The sequence below is a fragment of the Phalacrocorax aristotelis genome, chromosome W (genome assembly GCF_949628215.1).
Source record: "Phalacrocorax aristotelis chromosome W, bGulAri2.1, whole genome shotgun sequence".
Classification (NCBI taxonomy): domain Eukaryota; kingdom Metazoa; phylum Chordata; class Aves; order Suliformes; family Phalacrocoracidae; genus Phalacrocorax; species Phalacrocorax aristotelis.
In genome coordinates, this window is record NC_134310.1 from 27,996,614 (window position 1) to 28,014,891 (window position 18,278).

Here is an 18,278-nt window from a genome sequence, read left to right on the forward strand (position 1 = left end):
ACTTGAAATATGATCATTAAGGAAAGAAAACACAGATGCTATGCAGGGACATGTTAAGTAATACTTAAAGGAAGTACTTAAAGGAAATACTTTAAGGAAAGCACTGTTGCGTTCCTTAAGTGGCTCCATTTCTTTATGCAGTTAAAATTAAAACGTTGAAATTGTTTCTGGTTCTTAACTTTTGCACCTGATGCTCGATTGTGTTTCAAAATGGGATTAAAGATACACCACATTTCCACACCTGCTGGATTCAGGAAAACATTCCTTCAAACACAAGGTATGATTTGATCAGCTTCACACCCTAGTCAAGAGGTACAAGGTATGGCAGAAATTGCTCAACTCCCTCTCCTTACACAGTTCAAAAAACCCCACAAAAACCCACCATGCTTGGAAGACCACTTATATAAGAACAAGACATCAAAAGTGGAGCCCAGATAATTTCAGTGTCTTAAATTTTTAGGAAAACTGAACTTACAAGTGGAAGTGATCACCTGGGAGTCGAAAGAGGCCAAAAGCAAACCTGGGTATCCAAATGCTCCTCTGGAGCTGTAACCACCATCTTACATTTTGGGCATTAAATTACACTTTACAGGATTTACAATCACCCAGATAACACAGACATCCTCAGAAAAAGGCAGAACTTTTTATTCTTAACAAGACAAACCATGAAGACCCCACTATATTATCTACAGAATATAAAAACGCAGAAAGACAGATGTTTCCACGTATCCAAGTAACAAATGAACACCAGAAAACCCACAAATACAGACTCTGATCGTGATTCTACATCACTCTGCAGTCCTGGAAATTAAGACGGATCCCAGAAGACCAGATTAAGTTCAAGTCTTAGCTCATACTTAAGAAACTTTTCACGATTCCTGCTGCTGCCTTCCATCCCAACACAAACGTCACTGCTTTGCACGTCGGAGCCCACACGGTCACCATCCAGGCTGCCATATTCCTCAGCACGCCACAAAGGTTTATCCACAAAATGCCCCAAAAGCAACAGTTACCTGACAGGTGTCCGCCAACACCCACCTGAGCACCTGATTTATTTTAGACAGGAAAGAGTCCCAGTACCTGGAAGTCACCAGTGTGGTTTCTTCCCGTCATCCCATAAGGGATCCTGGCTTCAGTCGCAGTATCGACAGGCTGGAGGAGGGGTGCATCGCAGGCAAGCCGGCTAGGTAACATCCAGATCCTCACAGAATGATGGAGTTGCGATAAGAACAGGAAAATATGAAAGTGTTCATTTACTTAAGTGCTAGATTTCATACAGTAAGGAGCACGGGGCATTTTTGGTAAAACCACCCATATTTGCATCAATTTATAGGATACCAACATTAAAAAAACAAACAAAAAAAAAGAGATGGGTGGTGACTGCCACCTGCATATTTGTGCTTGCATATCTACATAAAGTGATTGTATCATACACCTGTGATCTCAGGATTAACACATCTGAAATTTTGACCAGCCTGTACCATCACCACAGATATTTCGCAATTATTTTTAACAGCTTACAACACGGTTCAGAAATGAAAGCCTTAGAAAAAACACAATTTTCCCTTTATTTGTATTGCACCTTTTTCACAAATAGCTACATGGCAGAAGTTTCTTCTGCTGCAAAATGCTACATCAGAAAAATGTGGGTTTGAACACACATGAGAAAGAAAAGGTCTCGAGCTTTAGGAATCATCATGGGTTGACCCTAAATCACCAATACTATTTTTACAAATCACTGTACACCTACAAAGCCTAAGTATTGCCTTGATTTTATTTAGCGTTCAGGTATTTAAAAAACACAAGCATTTTACCAGATGATAAAGATGCTGTGATCACTGCTGGTTACTAAAACTGAATCTGCAAGGGAAATATTTTCAAGAGATCTTCAAAGAGCACCAAATACTCTACAGAGCCAGAAAACCCAGGCGTAGTGGGGAGAGATGGGTTTCTTTCACACTGGTATTTCTAGAATTATCCAGGACTGTTTTGGGAAAAATTTCCCAATCTTGCCACATATTTACGCGTATGGAAACGCACAATGGAAATCACAGCATTTCTCAGGGTAGCAGCGACTAGTGTCCTAACGCCAGTTACGACATCCAGGTGATCGCAGTTTCAGTCACGTCACCGCCTGGTAAGGTATCACACCCACATGGCAAAACATGAATCCGGTTTCTCACAAGTGGCCATTACGACTAACGTACGGCCCTCCCAAAGCTTCCTGGAAGGAAAAACCCCAAACCATCCCCCTCACTGTGATTTAATAACAGGGTCATTATACACGATTGTCTAGATATGCCCTTTTTATTCCAGTGTTTCCATACTTTCTACAGACCTATGTACATAGTTAAATACGTCATTAATTTACAGATCATGTTAAAACAAATGTTTCACCTTGCCAAACAAAATCTCACAGCGGCCAGAGATTAAAATATATATATTACAACAGTATCAGAAACTTCCTTTACCTGAATGTGGGCAATATTGCTTAAGGACTCGGATTCAGGTACTCAGCAAAACCACCTCCTGTAACCGACTCACTTAACCGTTTTAATTACATGTTCTACCGCACAAAATGATCCCTGTTGACCATAGACCCAAACTAGAAGAGCAGGAACACTGCTAGGCAGTCTCCAGGAGAGAGACTCACTCTCTGGGCCCTAAACAGACAATATTCTCCTTCTGGGTCAGTCCCTTTTTGCTCTGCGAGTACAGTAGTTTTGTTTCAGAGACACAGTGAGGCCACGAGCCCGGATGGCAACTGGGGACAAGGTGTTTTCAATGTAAAGCCCTCACCTTGACAGAAAAAGCTGAGCTAATGACCTGCCACATTAAGTCTGCGGCGCAAGCTTTCTCTGAAAACAGTTGCAAAACCGATCTGGTTATGTTCTTTAAAAGGAAACCATCTAAATATATTTAACAAAGCCTCTGATCTATGACTAAAGTATGCGGAGCTTTATTCCAAGTAACAGTTCAAGTTGCACGAAGACAGTACGGCACGGCAGCAACATACCGGAGGATGTACAGGTGACCTCACAGTATGCCTGCACCTCCCTGGGGTCCCCACTGTCACTTTTGGCTGGTATTTCACCCCCCTACGAAGCAGGGGAGAATCAGCCCCATTTTCCAAATGGGAAAGTGAGGCACAACGAACACAATTAAGCATTTGCAGGAGTCTAACTGCTTACAGCTAGGTCCCTTTGAAAGCAGTTGGAGATCTTCAGCCCCTCTTAAAAATCTCGGCCCAGTGTCTCATCCTCAAATCAGCCTTTTGCAGAGCCAGAACCTAATCCACATCCAGCGTTCACGCAATCCTTTTTACATGTATGTAAAAGCGCTTAAGTATTGGGAAGCGAGCCTTAGAAATACACATTCTGCACTTTCCCATCTTAAAAAGACATAAATACACACAAATTAATACTCTAACAGGCAAAAGAGATTTCATTTGAAAGACTGCTTTTCCTCATTATCTTGTTAACCTGGGTAAGGGAATAATTTATTTAGATTTTCTAAACTGAATGCCCAAGTTCTAGGCTAGCCTGAACAGATGCAACTCCAGTCAAATCGAGGAAGTTCTGCTAACAAACATTAGCAGCATATTTAACCCATCTCTGAAGTTTCAGAAGGACCATTTCTTCTTTTGGACTGTGGTGGAAGGCAGTCTACATAACTACCTCCAGAGTCAGCCAAAAGAATAAGATTAGGTTGACTTTGCACTTGAAAATAAAATCTTTATTATCCAAAAAGGAGCCAAATCGTCATCTCACATCACAGAAATGGTCATTTGTAAAGCAATAAATAAGTGGAGGGGGTGTTCTGTACCACGCCCTAAATTTTGTCACTGGGATCTAATACCCTTCTAGTAAAAACATAACGTTTGTGCTGTCAAAAAAGTCACAGCTTTCTGTTACGGAAAGAAGGCCCCTAAAATCTGCTTTTGCTAAAGTCATAACAACAACGATCTGATTCAGTGAAACCCACGTACAAGCGGTTTCGTTCCTTTCATGCACAAATGCAGAATCTGATACACAATCATCAGCTTGTCTAGACGTACATTGATTTATACTGATGGAATCAGTTCTTCTTAACTGTACATTACCTACTTACTGCTGATTCAAATTATCTTTTCTTAACAATTTACTATTCGAGCTTTCAGTGGGAAGTGGAAGTCAGGCTAAATGCACACGGCAACTCCAACAGCAGTAATTAAGAAAACAATTAGAGGCTGAAAAGACAGACTTGAGAAAGCATTAAGAATTATGATTATGCAAATTAATGCATTAATAGACATGAATCGTATAGGAGAGCATAATTTATGCATAAAACTGAGAAGAAAACACCTTAAACTTTTTGATTTCTAAAATAAAACAGAAGAGTTTTTTAAGAACATGTGTGAAGCAAGTAAAAAAAAAATCTTATTATTCCAACCACTTTATTTGTGCAGGTGTTTTCTGCATTGCCAAGGAAAAGCGACGCCTGGGGTTACAGGGCTATGTTATTCAGAAAACAATTACGATCTCAAGCTCGGTTTGTTTGTTATCTACAGTGACCAGGACACCAGTGATTTTAGAGAACTGTGTTTCTCTATGCCTGAAGTACGCTCCTTGAAGAGATCCATCTTTCTCCTGTCTACTCTTTCAGAAACTCCGCTGGTTTGTCATCTAAAACTGAAGGCATAGGCACAGAGGAAATTAATACCCAGGTGAAGTTTCGTAGTTGCTCGAGATGAATCCAGGTCTACCTGTCTGTGACTGGCACACGTCAGTCAATCCCCCTCAAACAGACAAAGCCTCATAAAACAGAAGTACGCCTTAGTTTCACTTCTTTCTGAAAGCTTCACCTAAGTATCATTAAAACATATCAGAGGACAAATGAAAGGTGAGGTTACCAGCGTGGAAACAAAATACTGGCCCAAATTTAGCTGCCAAAAGAGTAATCAGTTGACAGACTCTGAAAAGGAGCAGTGACAGCAGATATTTTACTCTGAAGGTTTGTACGTGCATTTCACCAGAATCTCTGTACAAGAGCTACACTTCGCATTTAGTTCCAGTGTCAGATCTAGCTGTTTCACGTTTAAAGGTCCGTTTAGCAGAAGTCGAAGGTCTGTACCGCTTTCACTACACATGCATCTTCCCTTCTGCAAAAACTGTACAATAAAATGGCTTTACATTCATGGATGTACGAAAAGTTTCTGATAATGTGGGGGACACTTTGATATCACAGTCTATACCTGTTTGCCAGGATTCTATATATCAAAACGATTTAAGTTGTAGGTAGTTGGATAGTTTTGCCGGTTATACTGGAAGTGGTCCGTTAAGATGTTGGTTCGACCATACTGATAGTCTCCATGTTGTGCAAACGCCGTAAGTCCGTTCTGAGACTTTTCAGGAGTGTTTCGATGCCGGTCCAAATTCACAAGGTCTCCAGTTGTAACCGGAAGGAGCTGCTTCTTTGCTTCTTGGTTTGCATCATATTTTGTCTAGGAAAGAAAGAAAGGAATTTTTTCTTATATATCGCCTCACATATTCATATACCTAGAAAAAAGTATGCAGTTTTACAATTATGCTACTATCTATGCCTGTTAGTCTTAAAATATTAGCGACTCCGAATAAAAACCTCATTGCTCTCATATGCCACATCAGTAAATTGCTCCTTTGCTCAACAGATTTGAGCGAGTTACTTCCCAATCTTAATTTTTCAAGAAAATATGAAGATGAAAATTTCAGTTTATTAGACACCTAGCAGCCGGCCTGACCCAGGAACCTGAGTACCTCGCTGCAGTGATGCACGTACCTCCTCTGCAAGGAAGCGTTGTGCCACGCGTCCTACGTTTTTGTTCTGCTAGCTGTCAACTCGGTGTACAAAAAAAAAAAAAGCATTTGAAGCTACTAGACCGTTTCAAGGGAGTTTCCTGGAAAAAAAAATGAACCAACAACCAACCCCCTTACCTTGTTATATAAGAAGACCCCCAAGATAGCCGTCATCATTCCGAGGACGTTGGTGCTCGTGACCGGATTGCGAAGCATGATAAGGGACACTGTGATAACCATGATTCTTTTTGTGGCGTTCGCAACAGAGTAACTTAGCGGGCTGATCAGGTTGAGAATACTGAAGGCAATGACGTTCTGGGCAAAATTACAGAATCCACTGATTATAAGCAGCATCAAGGTCCAGGACCAATGAGACATCGTGCTCTGTTGTAAAGGCAAACGTTACAAGAAAAATTACCTCAGGTTTCACGTAAGAGACTGTGCTGGTTTTGGCTGAGAAGGGGTTAATTCTCCTCACTGTGGGGGTCGGCTACCTTTCCAGCTTCCCACGCGTGCCAGGGGGGGGCTGGGAGGGGCGGGGCCGTGGTGGGGGCGGCTGACCCCGGCTGGCCAATGGCAGGTTCATTCCATACCACGTGACACCATGACCAGGATATTGGGGGGGGGGGGGGGGGGGCAGTGGCAGCGCGGGGGCGGCTGCGGCGCTGGGTCGGCGGGCGTCGAGCGGCTGCGGCACGTGTAGTTTGTTTCGGCAGTTCGTTCCCCCTCTCCCCTCCCTTCCCCCCTCCCCCGGGGCTTTGCGCCTCTCGTTGTTCTCCTTTATATTGCATTTCTATTGTTGTTTCTTTTAATTTTAATTATTAAGCTGTTCTTATCCCAACCCACGAGCGTTGCCCTTCTGATTCTCTCCCCCATCTACCGGTGGGGAGCGAGCGAGCGACTGTGTGGGGCTGAGCTCCCGGCTAAACCACGACAGTCTTTTTGGTGCCCAACGTGGGGCTCAAGGGTTGGAGGTAACAACAGCTGCTGGTCACAGCACCATGTTGTCCTTTTTGCAGTTGGTGTTAAAGATCGGTGTTGGTTTGTTGAGTCTGCTGTGTTCTGCTGTGATTAGTAATGTTTTGCCTACGAGATTTGTTATACAAACACTCGTTTTCAGCTTTATCTGGTATTTGGGGTTTTTGCTGAAACCGTTACTGTACTTCAGATACCACCTTGTTGAGGCAATTAGCAATTACACCTCCTCCTCGGAGAGATTTTATATGGAGGAAATACAGAATAGTACCTTTGCAACTTTGTTCTATGATGTCTGTGCCTTTGTTACAACAGTGTTTTTGTATCTTGAACATCCTTGGGTGGTTAAGGTGCACTTATTGTTAGTTTTTGGGCATGTTGTTTTGGTTTTGACTAAGCAACTTAAGAATATCACCCAGAAGTCTGCCCCGAGGCTTGATAGTTACGAGTGGCAGGGCATGTGGGATAGCATGGGCAAGTACCTAGGGCAGTGGGCACCCCCAGTATTTTGGAGTTTCACCCCCGAACAAGTGCAGAATCCTGAAAAACTAGTAGAATATTTGGAGAAAGTATGTTGTTATGCTGGGAACTCCAGAGAGACACAGATAACTGCAACATGCTGGGGCCTGGCCCATGCGTACCGAGCCCTGCTCAACAGTATTCAGTGCCCCCAGGGGGAAGAGAATGTCTCTGGATTGAAATGCAAAGTGACCGGCACTGTAGACAATCCAGCCCTGACAACAGGCACTGCAGCCACTCAAACCCCCACAACAAGTACCGGAGCTGGCTCAGAAAATAAACCCGTACCAGTATCAGTTGCCCCCATACACAAGACGAAATATTGGAAGCAGACATCAACTCGTTTAGAACGGGATGATGAAGAACCAGGGCCATCGCGGGGAGAGGAGGGAGAAGTAATAAATGAAATAGAGACCACCCGATCCCTGTCCTTAAGCCAGTTGCGAGATATGCGAAAAGATTATAGCCGTCGTTCAGGTGAGCACATTGCCACCTGGCTGCTCCGATGCTGGGATAATGGGGCCAGTAGCCTGGAACTACAGGGAAAAGAAGCCAAACAATTGGGATCCCTTTCTGGGGAAGGGGGCGTTGACAAAGCAATTGGAAAAGGGACCCAAGCCCTCAGCCTCTGGAGGCGACTCCTGTCCGGAGTGAAGGAAAGGTATCCCTTTAAAGAAGATGTTACATATCGCCCAGGAAAACGGACAACTGTGGAGAAAGGCATCCAGTATCTAAGGGAATTAGCTGTGTTTTAGGTGATTTATGGTGACCTGGACTATCAACGGTCATCCAAAAATCCAGATGAAGCCGAGTGCACACGACCCATGTGGTTCAAGTTTGTACGGAGCGCACCATCTTTGCATGCAAACTCATTGGCAGTGATGTCCTGGAAAGATGACGAGACACCAACGGTGGCAGAGGTGATTGATAGACTCCAGGATTACGACACAAATCTCTCTTCCTCGCTCGTCTCTGCTGTGGAGAAACTATCCCAAGAGGTCCAGCAACTCAAAGAAGATCTGTCCTACTCCCCACCTCGACAGAGTAGTGTCTCAGCTGTTAGGAATAAGCGTCCTTTGGCTCAAAGAAGGGGATACACACCACGGGCCACCCTATGGTTTTACCTGCGTGACCACGGAGAGGACATGATGAGGTGGGATGGCAAGCCTGCTTCGACCCTACAGGCACAAGTACATGAACTGCAAGGAAGAACAGGCACTCAGGGAGGCTCTTCCAAGAAAGCTGCTGCTCCAGTTCCCAGTGAGCAACTCCCCAGACAGAGGAGTAGAAGCGCAGGTTTTATTTCTAAGTGTAATAGAGGGACTCCTGATTCACATTTGCAAGAGGTGAGTTGTGACTGCCACGATCAGGACCAGAGGGGCCCTGCCTCCAGCCGGGTGGAGGAAAGGGATAACCGGGATTACTGGACTGTGTGGATCCGATGGCCTGGCACGTCCGACCCACAGGAGCATAAAGCTTTAGTGGACACCGGCGCACAGTGCACCTTAATGCCATCAAACTATATAGGGGCAGAACCCAACAGCATTGCTGGAGTGACAGGGGGATCCCAAGAGCTAACTGTATTGGAGGCCGAAGTGAGCCTAACTGGCAATGAGTGGCAGAAGCACCCCATTGTGACTGGCCCAGATGCTCCATGCATCCTTGGCGTAGACTACCTCAGAGAGGAGAGCGTATTTCAAGTACCCAAAAGGGTACAGGTGGGCTTTTGGTGTAGCTGCCTTGGAGACAGAGGAAACTAAACAGCTGTCTACGTTGCCTGGCCTCTTGAAGGACCCTTCTGTTGTGGGGTTGCTGAAGGTCGAAGAACAACAGGTGCCGATCGCCACCACAGCAGTGCACCGGTGGCAATATCGCACCAACAGAGACTCTCTGATCCCCATCCATAAACTCATTCATCGACTGGGGAGCCAAGGAGTCATCAGTAAGACCCACTCACCCTTTAACAGTCCCATATGGCCAGTGCGGAAGCCTAATGGAGAGTGGAGACTAACAGTAGACTATCGTGGCCTGAACGAAGTCACTCCACCGTTGAGTGCTGCTGTGCTAGACATGCTAGAACTTCAGTACGAACTGGAGTCCAAGGCGGCCAAGTGGTATGCCACATTTGATATTGCTAATGCATTCTTCTCAATCCCTCTGGCAGCAGAGTGCAGGCCACAGTTTGCTTTCACATGGAGGGGTGTCCAGTACACCTGGAATCGACTGCCCCAGGGGTGGAAACGCAGCCCTACCATTTGCCATGGGCTGATTCAGACTGTACTGGAACAGGGAGAAGCTCCAGAACACCTTCAATACATTGATGACATCATTGTGTGGGGCAACACAGCGGAAGAAGTTTTTGAGAAAGGAGAGAAAATAGTCCAAATCCTTCTGAAAGCTGGTTTTGCCATAAAACAAAGTAAGGTGAAGGGACCTGCATGAGAAATCCAGTTCTTAGGAATCAAATGGCAAGATGGTCATTGTCAGATTCCAGTGGATGTGATCAACAAAAGAGCAGCCATGTCTCCACCAACTACCAAAAAGGAAACACAAGCTTTCTTGGGCGTTGTGGGTTTTTGGAGAATGCATGTTCCACACTACAGTCTGATCGTAAGCCCTCTCTATCAAGTGACCCGGAAAAAGAATGATTTCAAATGGGGCCCTGAGCAACGACAAGCCTTTGAACAGATTAAACGAGAAATAGTTCATGCAGTAGCTCTTGGGCCAGTCCGGGCAGGACAAGATGTAAAAAATGTGCTCTACACTGCAGCCGGGGAGAATGGCCCTACCTGGAGCCTCTGGCAGAAAGCACATGGGGAGACCCGGGGTCGACCCCTAGGGTTTTGGAGTCGGGGATACAGAGGGTCCGAAGCCCACTATACTCCAACTGAAAAAGAGATATTGGCAGCATATGAAGGGGTCCGAGCTGCTTCAGAAGTGGTTGGTACTGAGGCACAGCTGCTCCTGGCACCCCGACTGCCAGTGCTGGGCTGGATGTTCAAAGGAAACATCCCCTCTACACACCATGCAACTGATGCTATCTGGAGTAAATGGGTTGCACTGATCACCCAGCGGGCTCGAGTAGGAAACCCCAGTCGCCCAGGAATCTTGGAAGTGATCATGGACTGGCCAGAAGGCAAAGATTTTGGATTATCACCGGAGGGGGAGGTGACACGTGCTGAAGAAGCCCCACTCTATAACAAACTGCCAGAAGATGAGAAGCAGTATGCCCTGTTCACTGATGGGTCCTGTCGCCTTATGGGAAAGCACCGGAGATGGAAGGCTGCTGTATGGAGTCCTACACGACAAGTAGCAGAAACTGCTGAAGGAGAAGGTGAATTGAGCCAGTTTGCAGAGGTAAAGGCCATCCAGCTGGCCTTAGACATCGCTGAACGGGAAAAGTGGCCAGTGCTCTATCTCTATACTGACTCCTGGATGGTGGCAAATGCCCTGTGGGGCTGGTTAGAGCAGTGGAAGCAAAGCAACTGGCAGCGCAGAGGCAAACCCATCTGGGCTGCCACATTGTGGCAAGATATTGCTGCCCAGGAAGAGAACCTGGCTGTAAAGGTACGGCATGTGGATGCTCACGTCCCCAAGAGTCGGGCCACTGAAGAACATCGAAACAACCAGCAGGTAGATCAGGCTGCCAAGATTGAAGTAGCTGAGGTGGATCTGGACTGGCAGCATAAGGGTGAACTATTTCTAGCTCGGTGGGCCCACGACACCTCAGGCCATCAAGGGAGAGATGCAACATACAGGTGGGCTCGTGATCGAGGGGTGGACTTGACCATGGATATTATTGCACAGGTCATCCACGAATGTGACACATGTGCTGCAATCAAGCAAGCGAAGCGGGTAAAGCCTCTGTGGTGTGGGGGACGATGGCTGAAATATAAATATGGGGAGGCCTGGCAGATTGACTATATCACACTCCCACAAACCCGCCAAGGCAAGCGCCATGTGCTTACAATGGTAGAAACAATGACTGGCTGGCTGGAAACATATCCCGTCCCCCACGCCACTGCCCGGAACACTATCCTGGGTCTTGAGAAACAAGTCCTGTGGCAACATGGCACCCCAGAGAGAATTGAGTCAGACAAGGGGACTCATTTCCGAAATAGCCTCATAGACACCTGGGCCAAAGAGCACGGCATTGAGTGGGTGTATCACATCCCCTATCACGCACCAGCCTCTGGGAAAATTGAACGGTACAATGGACTGTTAAAAACTACACTGAGAGCAAGGGGGGGTGGGACATTCAGGCACTGGGATACACATTTAGCAAAAGCCACGTGGTTAGTCAACACGAGGGGATCTGCCAACCGAGCTGGCCCTGCCCAGTCAGAAATCCTACATACTGTGGAAGGGGATAGAGTCCCTGTAGTGCACACAAAAAGTATGCTGGGCCAAACAGTCTGGGTTCTTCCTGCCTCCGGCAAAGGCAAACCCATTCGTGGGATTGCTTTTGCTCGAGGACCTGGGTGCACTTGGTGGGTGATGCGGGAGGATGGAGAAATCCGATGTGTGCCTCAAGGGGATTTGATTTTGGGCGAAAACAGTCAATGAACTGAATGGCACAATGCGAACTGCTATATAATACTGTGTGTCACCTCCGTGTTGTATCAATGATATCAGAGTACAAGCCTCCCAGCCCATGGAAGATCAACTATGAAACAAGCCGTGCAGCAGTGATGGAAGGATGACCGACTCGGTATGCAGCAACCCAACGCCACACACACCATCTCTCCCACCCGGAAAGACTGATACGGCGGATGGAGCCCAGAGTCATGGACTGGGTGAACTCAATGGACATTTTAATGGACATTTTACAGGGAAGGTCCATGAAGTAAGGGAATGATGTCTGTGTATTATGTTAAAGGATGGGAAGGGGAGGGGTGGTGGTTGGTACTGTTGTATTGCATCGTATGGGACCTGGGCATGGTGTAAATGGTATGGAATAAGGGGTGGAGAATGTGCTGGTTTTGGCTGAGAAGGGGTTAATTCTCCTCACTGTGGGGGTCGGCTACCTTTCCAGCTTCCCACGCTCTGCCGCGTGGCGGGAGGGGCTGGGAGGGGCAGGGCCATGGTGGGGGCGGCTGACCCCGACTGGCCAATGGCAGGTTCATTCCATGACCAGTATATTGAGGGGGGGCAGTGGCAGCGCGGGGGCGGCTGCGGCGCCGGGTTGGCGGGCGTCGAGCGGCTGCGGCGCGTGCAGTTTGTTTCGGCGGTTCGTTCCCCCTCTCCCCTCCCTTCCCCTTTCCCCCGGGGCTTTGCGCCTCTCGTTGTTCTCCTTTACATTGCATTTCTATTGTTGTTTCTTTTAATTTTAATTATTAAACTGTTCTTATCCCAACACACGAGCATTACCCTTCTGATTCTCTCCCCCATCTACCAGTGGGGGAGTGAGCGAGCGACTGTGTGGGGCTGAGCTGCCGGCTAAACCACGACAGAGACAAAGAAACACAAATACAACTTGAGTCACTTCTTACCTGCCTTCGATAGGAAGAACATCTGCAACTGAACTCGAAAGAGGCACCCGGGTATGTCACGTTACGCAACTACCACCTCAGAAAACATGTCCCTGCCTACTCGTAACACATGTTCTGGGTGCATTGTTCCTGACTCCAGCTACTAATTCCCAGCGAGATTTATGCTGTCACATAAGCTACCCCTCCTATTCTGACATGAATTCTCACGATAAACACTGTGCTTATTTTTCTATATTGTTTTGTGAAACAATTTGCACGTATTTCTCAACAGTTCCTTCCTGGCTGATAAGGAACTACACTGAAACACTTCAGTGTACATTTTTGCTATGGGTGATGGTGTTTGTTGTTTGTTGTTTTTTTTCCTCTTTTTCTTTCTTAACAGCAAAAAGCTTCCCAAACATAACACTTACCAAGTCGTTTTCTACTAAGAAGGAAGAAAGATCTACCAAAACCCACGTCGGGATCATGAAGAACACAGCATGGCACCCAAGTATGTTCAGCAACCGCAGATGATGTATTCGGGAATCCCTTAACACCTGACAAAAAACACATCATTAAAGAGCCTTTCTTCAGCTACTGCCCACGTTACCAGCAGAGATGCAGGAGCCACGTAACAGTGACAACCTTAGACGACAGATAGGTTATGAAAATTAGTAAATACTGTTCTGGCATATATTTCCTATAAAGATGGCCAGAGAAAAACAGATGTCCATTTGAAAAATGATGGTTTCTTGACTGGTGGCTCTTAGTATTAACAAGAGAGTAATACATTTTAAATGCTCTATGAACCAGAAATCATTTTTTAACTAAACAGATTCAAGACGTACATTTTAACTTTGTTTCTAAGATTTCGAGGGGTGCCTAGTGTTGACACTGACTCATCGCTACAGCGAAACAATTTGATACAGCAAGATACATTAAAAGCCTTCAAATGAACCGTTACGTTTAAGCACCACTGAACTGTCAGCAGGGGAAAAAAAAAAAATCCATGCCGAGGAATAAAGAAAAGGCTTGGGGTAAAAGCTGAGTTTTGCCCAATTTTCAGCGCAGCAACTGTGACAGGTAGGAAGAGCTGTAGAGAACAGGCGTATGAAACAGCCACCCATTACTTTGGGCTCCTTTGACTATGAAGTCAACTTTAAAAAAATATATATACGTACTGGAAAACACACACTGCCCTGCCAATGGATTATGCTACTGACCGATGTTATAAGCAGCAGAATTATTACCTTCTTTGAGAAGATGTTCTGAAGTGAAAAACACAGAGTAGCAGCAAGGGCACTGATGAGCCCCCACATGTCAAAGGAAAGCTCCGTGACGGTGGCCAACAGGACACCGGTTATTATGGGGATCAGAGACAAGTACACCTGAAAGAGAAGCACAGGGGAGTAGCTTACATCTCAGAATTTTCATTTCAGCTGAGTTTATACATAACCCTCATTTGAGGAGGAAAGGAGAGGGAAGAATAAAGCAACAGAACTGGGGATCAACTTCTGTACTACTGTAGTTTGCAGAAATTAAGCGACTACAACGCACACTGTAACAACTCCAGCGTATCAGAGAGCATCACCTTGCTCAATATTTAGACATATTTTCTTTACATTCACAATAAAAGGAAAAGGAACTTGGAAAATCTACATAATCTCATTTTAACCTCAAAATTCACCCAAAGCCTGAGCTTTCCCGACCCCAGCCAGCAGAGCACGCCACAAACACCGCCAAGAGAAGAAACCTCAGCAAACCTGTCCGCACCTTCGTCGTCTGCTTTTCCTTCATTATGATCCGCGAAAGGAGAACCACCCATATCGGCATCGTCGCTTTTACTGAGAACAGAAACAAAACATCAGTGGGGATGTGAAACTTGGGCCAGCTGCGCCAACCACCACCAGCAGAGGGTGAGCGCTGGGGATGGAGAGGGGCTCAGGACCAGTCCACCAAAACCACAACCTCAGCCCACACTCGGCCACCCCTCCTCATCACCCCCAAACACAGCCGGTTCTTGGTGCTCTGGGACACTGCAGGGAGCACCCCCAGGGGCACACACTGGGCCACGAGACACAGCACGGGGCACAGGACACTGCACCAGGCACCCATAGGGGCACATGCTGGGGCACAAGACACCATGCTGGGCACCCAGAAGGCACGGGACACCAAACTGGGCACCCCCAGGGACACCCACCGGGCTTCAGGTCACCACACCGAGCAGCGGTACAAGCACGAACTGGGGACCAGGACACCGCACCGGGCACCGGTACAAGTACGCAGCAGAGACTGGGACACCGCACGGGGCACCCCCAGTGCGAGCAAACACCGGGTACCAGCACGAGCGAGCGGCGGGGACCCGTCCGAGCACACGCTGCGTGTCGGGTCACCCCGCCGGGCCTCACCTGTGTGCGCGTAGGAGACCGGGACCCTCCAGAGCGAGACGTGCGCGGAGACGGAGGCGAAGTACTTGCCGAAGGCGAGCGGCAGGATGTAGCGGGGGTAGGCGCGGGGCGGCAGCTGGGCCGGGCCGGCGGGGGGCACCCGCCAGGCGCGCAGCAGCGGCGGCAGGAGCCCGCACAGCCCCAGGATGTGGAAGAGCGAAACGGTGACGGGCCGGGGGAAGCCGCCGAGCAGCAGTTTGTTCACCACGTTCCCGCCGGCGCTCAGCCCGTACCAAGCCAGGCACAGCGCCGACACCCGCGCCCCCTCCCGCAGCGCCGGCCCGCGGCCCCCGCGACCCGCCGCCGCCGCCCCTCCCCCCACCCCTCCGCCCGCCGCCGCCGCCAGCGGGGCCGCCATGGCTCCTGCACCCGCCGGGGAAACGTCACCGCCGCCAACGCGTCGCTTCCTGGGGCGGGGCCGCCGCCGCCTCAGCGGCTCCGGGACGCGTCGGGCCGCCGCCTCCCGTCACTTCCGCCGCCGCTCCCGCTCCCCCGGCGGGAGCTGCCGCTGAGGGGCCGCCCCGCGCCCGCCGCTCCTCCGCGCTCGCGGCCCCGCGGCTCCTCCGGGCTCCCCTCCCGCCCCAGCCCCGGCGGCGCTTCCCTGCGGCTGCGGGAGCCTCCGGGCGGGCTCCGAGCAGCGGGAGCCGCTCGGCCGCCTCTCACCCGCCCCCAGGAGCTGGATTAAGGCCCCGATCCCGGTCTCCCGGCGGCTCAAGCCTGGGCCCGCGTTAGGCCGGAGCGCGGCGTGCCCATTGGGGCCCAGTGGCAGCCCGCCAGATTAAGGGACAGAGGGCAGCAGAGCGCTCGGCCTACACAAAACGCACCAAAACCCATCTCTTTCCTGATGCGGTTTCACAGCACGAACGTGCTCACCCGCGGGACGCAGGCCCTGAGGGCAGCGCGGCCGCCCGAGGGAGACCCAAAGGGCGGCCACAGCAGCGGCCGAGCAAAGGTCAGCCACGCAGAGGCAGCGAGACAAGTGCTCCTGACCTTTAAAACTAACCCAAGGAACACGCGATGCTGGATCCACTGACAGCTGGGCGAGGTCTAAAGCCTACTTCATGCCCACTCTCTGTCAAAAAACATTTCTACATCATTAATGTACCTATAAAACATGCACTTTAGGTGGCTCATCTGCTAATCTCTTGGGAAGCGACATTTCGTGTCATCCATTGACGAGAAAGAGAGGGCAGCGTATTTTAGGATTAGACAAATTTTTAAGGCAGTTAGGAGAAAGTGGTAGCAGAGAAACTGAGTTCATGCAGAAATGAGAGTACACAGCAGATATGCACACGGTAAACTTCATTTGAACTTGTTTACAAAATTGACAAAAGAAAAAATCACCTTGTAAACTTATTCACATTCGTTGGAGCTCACAGAAGTGGTTATACTCGCATGCTGAAATGAAGATTGTCAAGCCTCATCTCACCCTGGATGACACCCACGTGAGCTGGCCCTTACAGCAGCAACAAACTCTGCATGGAACAAGATGTAAAGCTTGCACTGTGAGGGGATTTCTCTAGCGACTCTGTACCGCTGGGGAAAGGGCTGGCTCTAACACCCGACACTCCCTCAAGCAAAGTGAGCGTCAGCACGGTCAGTTTGCTACCGAGAGCTGGATGTGATCTGAAAAGTGATGAACTCAGGGCATCGCCTCACCGAGCGTGGTCCACAAGGGCCATCAACCGCATCAGACATGTAAGCAGCGGAGAAAGAGATGGGGTTTATTATGTGTAACATCATACTCTGTCATTTCCTGAAATTTGCCCTGTACTCAAAGGTCTCAAGAGAGCACAGACCCTGTTCAGGGAGGGAAGGAGAGAAGATGCACAATATTTTTTTTTATATAAGCAAGAGCCAAGCATTTCCAAAATGACCAGCTTTTTAGCCCTCCACAATTAAATCTACCTTTCTGAACTACAAGACTGTAGCTTTCCCCAGCTCCAGCACACGCTGCTTGACCTCAGCGACTGCACAAGGACGAAATGGAAGTGAACTGAAAATATACTTGGAAACATTTTTTGGTAACCCCTTTTTCAGGTTTCACTCGCAGACCTCAGATTTCAGAAATGGAAGCCAACAGACCTCAGTTAAGAGTCTGACACCCCCATGCATTTCAATACCAGTCAGATCACAAAAGCAATAGGTTTGAACATGAATGACTTAAAAATAAACCAAACCTTATCAGTTGAATGGTAGGGAATGAACCAGCTTAATGTATACCTGGCGAGGAACACCCTTTTAAATCATGCAAGAGCTTGACTCTGCTCTCGAAGGCAAGACTCTTGCCAAGGCTCTTCTCCATAGAAGCGAGATCCAGCACAAACGGGTTAACAGAGTGAACATCACTAAACCTGGAAATGTTTTTGGTACCGTGTCCCCTCCCCTCTTCCCCTGGACAGAAGCCCGGCACTGGGGACGGCAGAAAACAACCAGTCCCAAACGTTAAAGCAATTACAGTTAATAGAAATTCTTAACTTTCTGTACTGAACCAGGCTGCTTTAGAGAGCATTTTAACAATTAGGAATAATATATTACAAAAGTTACCAAGAAAAAAAGATGAACTATGATCTTTCGTAGACATTGAGGTACATTAACAGCAATTGGGTTGTCAGTCTCCGGACCCTGGATGCAACCAGAGTTAGAAAACCAGAATCCAACCTGTGCGACCGAATACCACCAACGTACTTGGAAGACATCGTGTATATCCCTAACAACCAGCCGCTTTCGACAGCGTCGGATGGGGTTCGGCTTCACCACACCGCTCCGACGGGTTCTCAGAGTCGATGGTCGCTTAAGCTGGTCTGAACTGAGCAAACGTTTTTTAAAAAAACAAAAAGAATGAGTTAAGTACAAATAATTCACAAACTGGTTTGTGCAAATTTTTTTTATTTCCACATTTATATCACAATGTGTCCACTTAAAGGACCAAATAGCAAAGTTGCTCCCTTCTGCATCCCAAGAACACAGAAGTCTAGTTACTGTACATTCACTAAGGCTCTTTGTTTTTGCAAATTGCGTTTATGATGGATATCCATAAGGCAAACAATATC

At 47.9% G+C, this 18,278-nt stretch overlaps 1 protein-coding gene across 1 annotated transcript; it reads right to left on the reverse strand.

Moving 5' to 3' along the window:
• Window positions 1-2,288: 2,288 nt before the first annotated feature.
• Window positions 2,289-15,598, reverse strand: SLC35E1 (solute carrier family 35 member E1). The gene is made up of 6 exons (XM_075077390.1): window positions 15,187-15,598; window positions 14,552-14,622; window positions 14,029-14,166; window positions 13,210-13,335; window positions 5,952-6,197; window positions 2,289-5,482 (listed from the first exon to the last, which is right to left on the reverse strand). Exons 1-6 carry the CDS (start codon window positions 15,581-15,583, stop codon window positions 5,249-5,251), a joined length of 1,212 nt encoding a protein of 403 aa, XP_074933491.1. The 5' UTR covers window positions 15,584-15,598; the 3' UTR covers window positions 2,289-5,248.
• Window positions 15,599-18,278: the final 2,680 nt, after the last annotated feature.

Bases quoted from the DNA above. Each gene is read 5' to 3' on its own strand.
- SLC35E1 (XM_075077390.1), bottom strand. From the start codon at position 15,583: ATGGCGGCCCCGCTGGCGGCGGCGGCGGGCGGAGGGGTGGGGGGAGGG. The intron at 14,167-14,551 runs GTGCGGACAGGT...CTTCTCTTTCAG, and splicing joins AGGAAAAGCAGACGACGAAG to GTGTACTTGTCTCTGATCCC. The intron at 13,336-14,028 runs GTAATAATTCTG...GTTTTTTGTCAG, and splicing joins AGAACATCTTCTCAAAGAAG to GTGTTAAGGGATTCCCGAAT.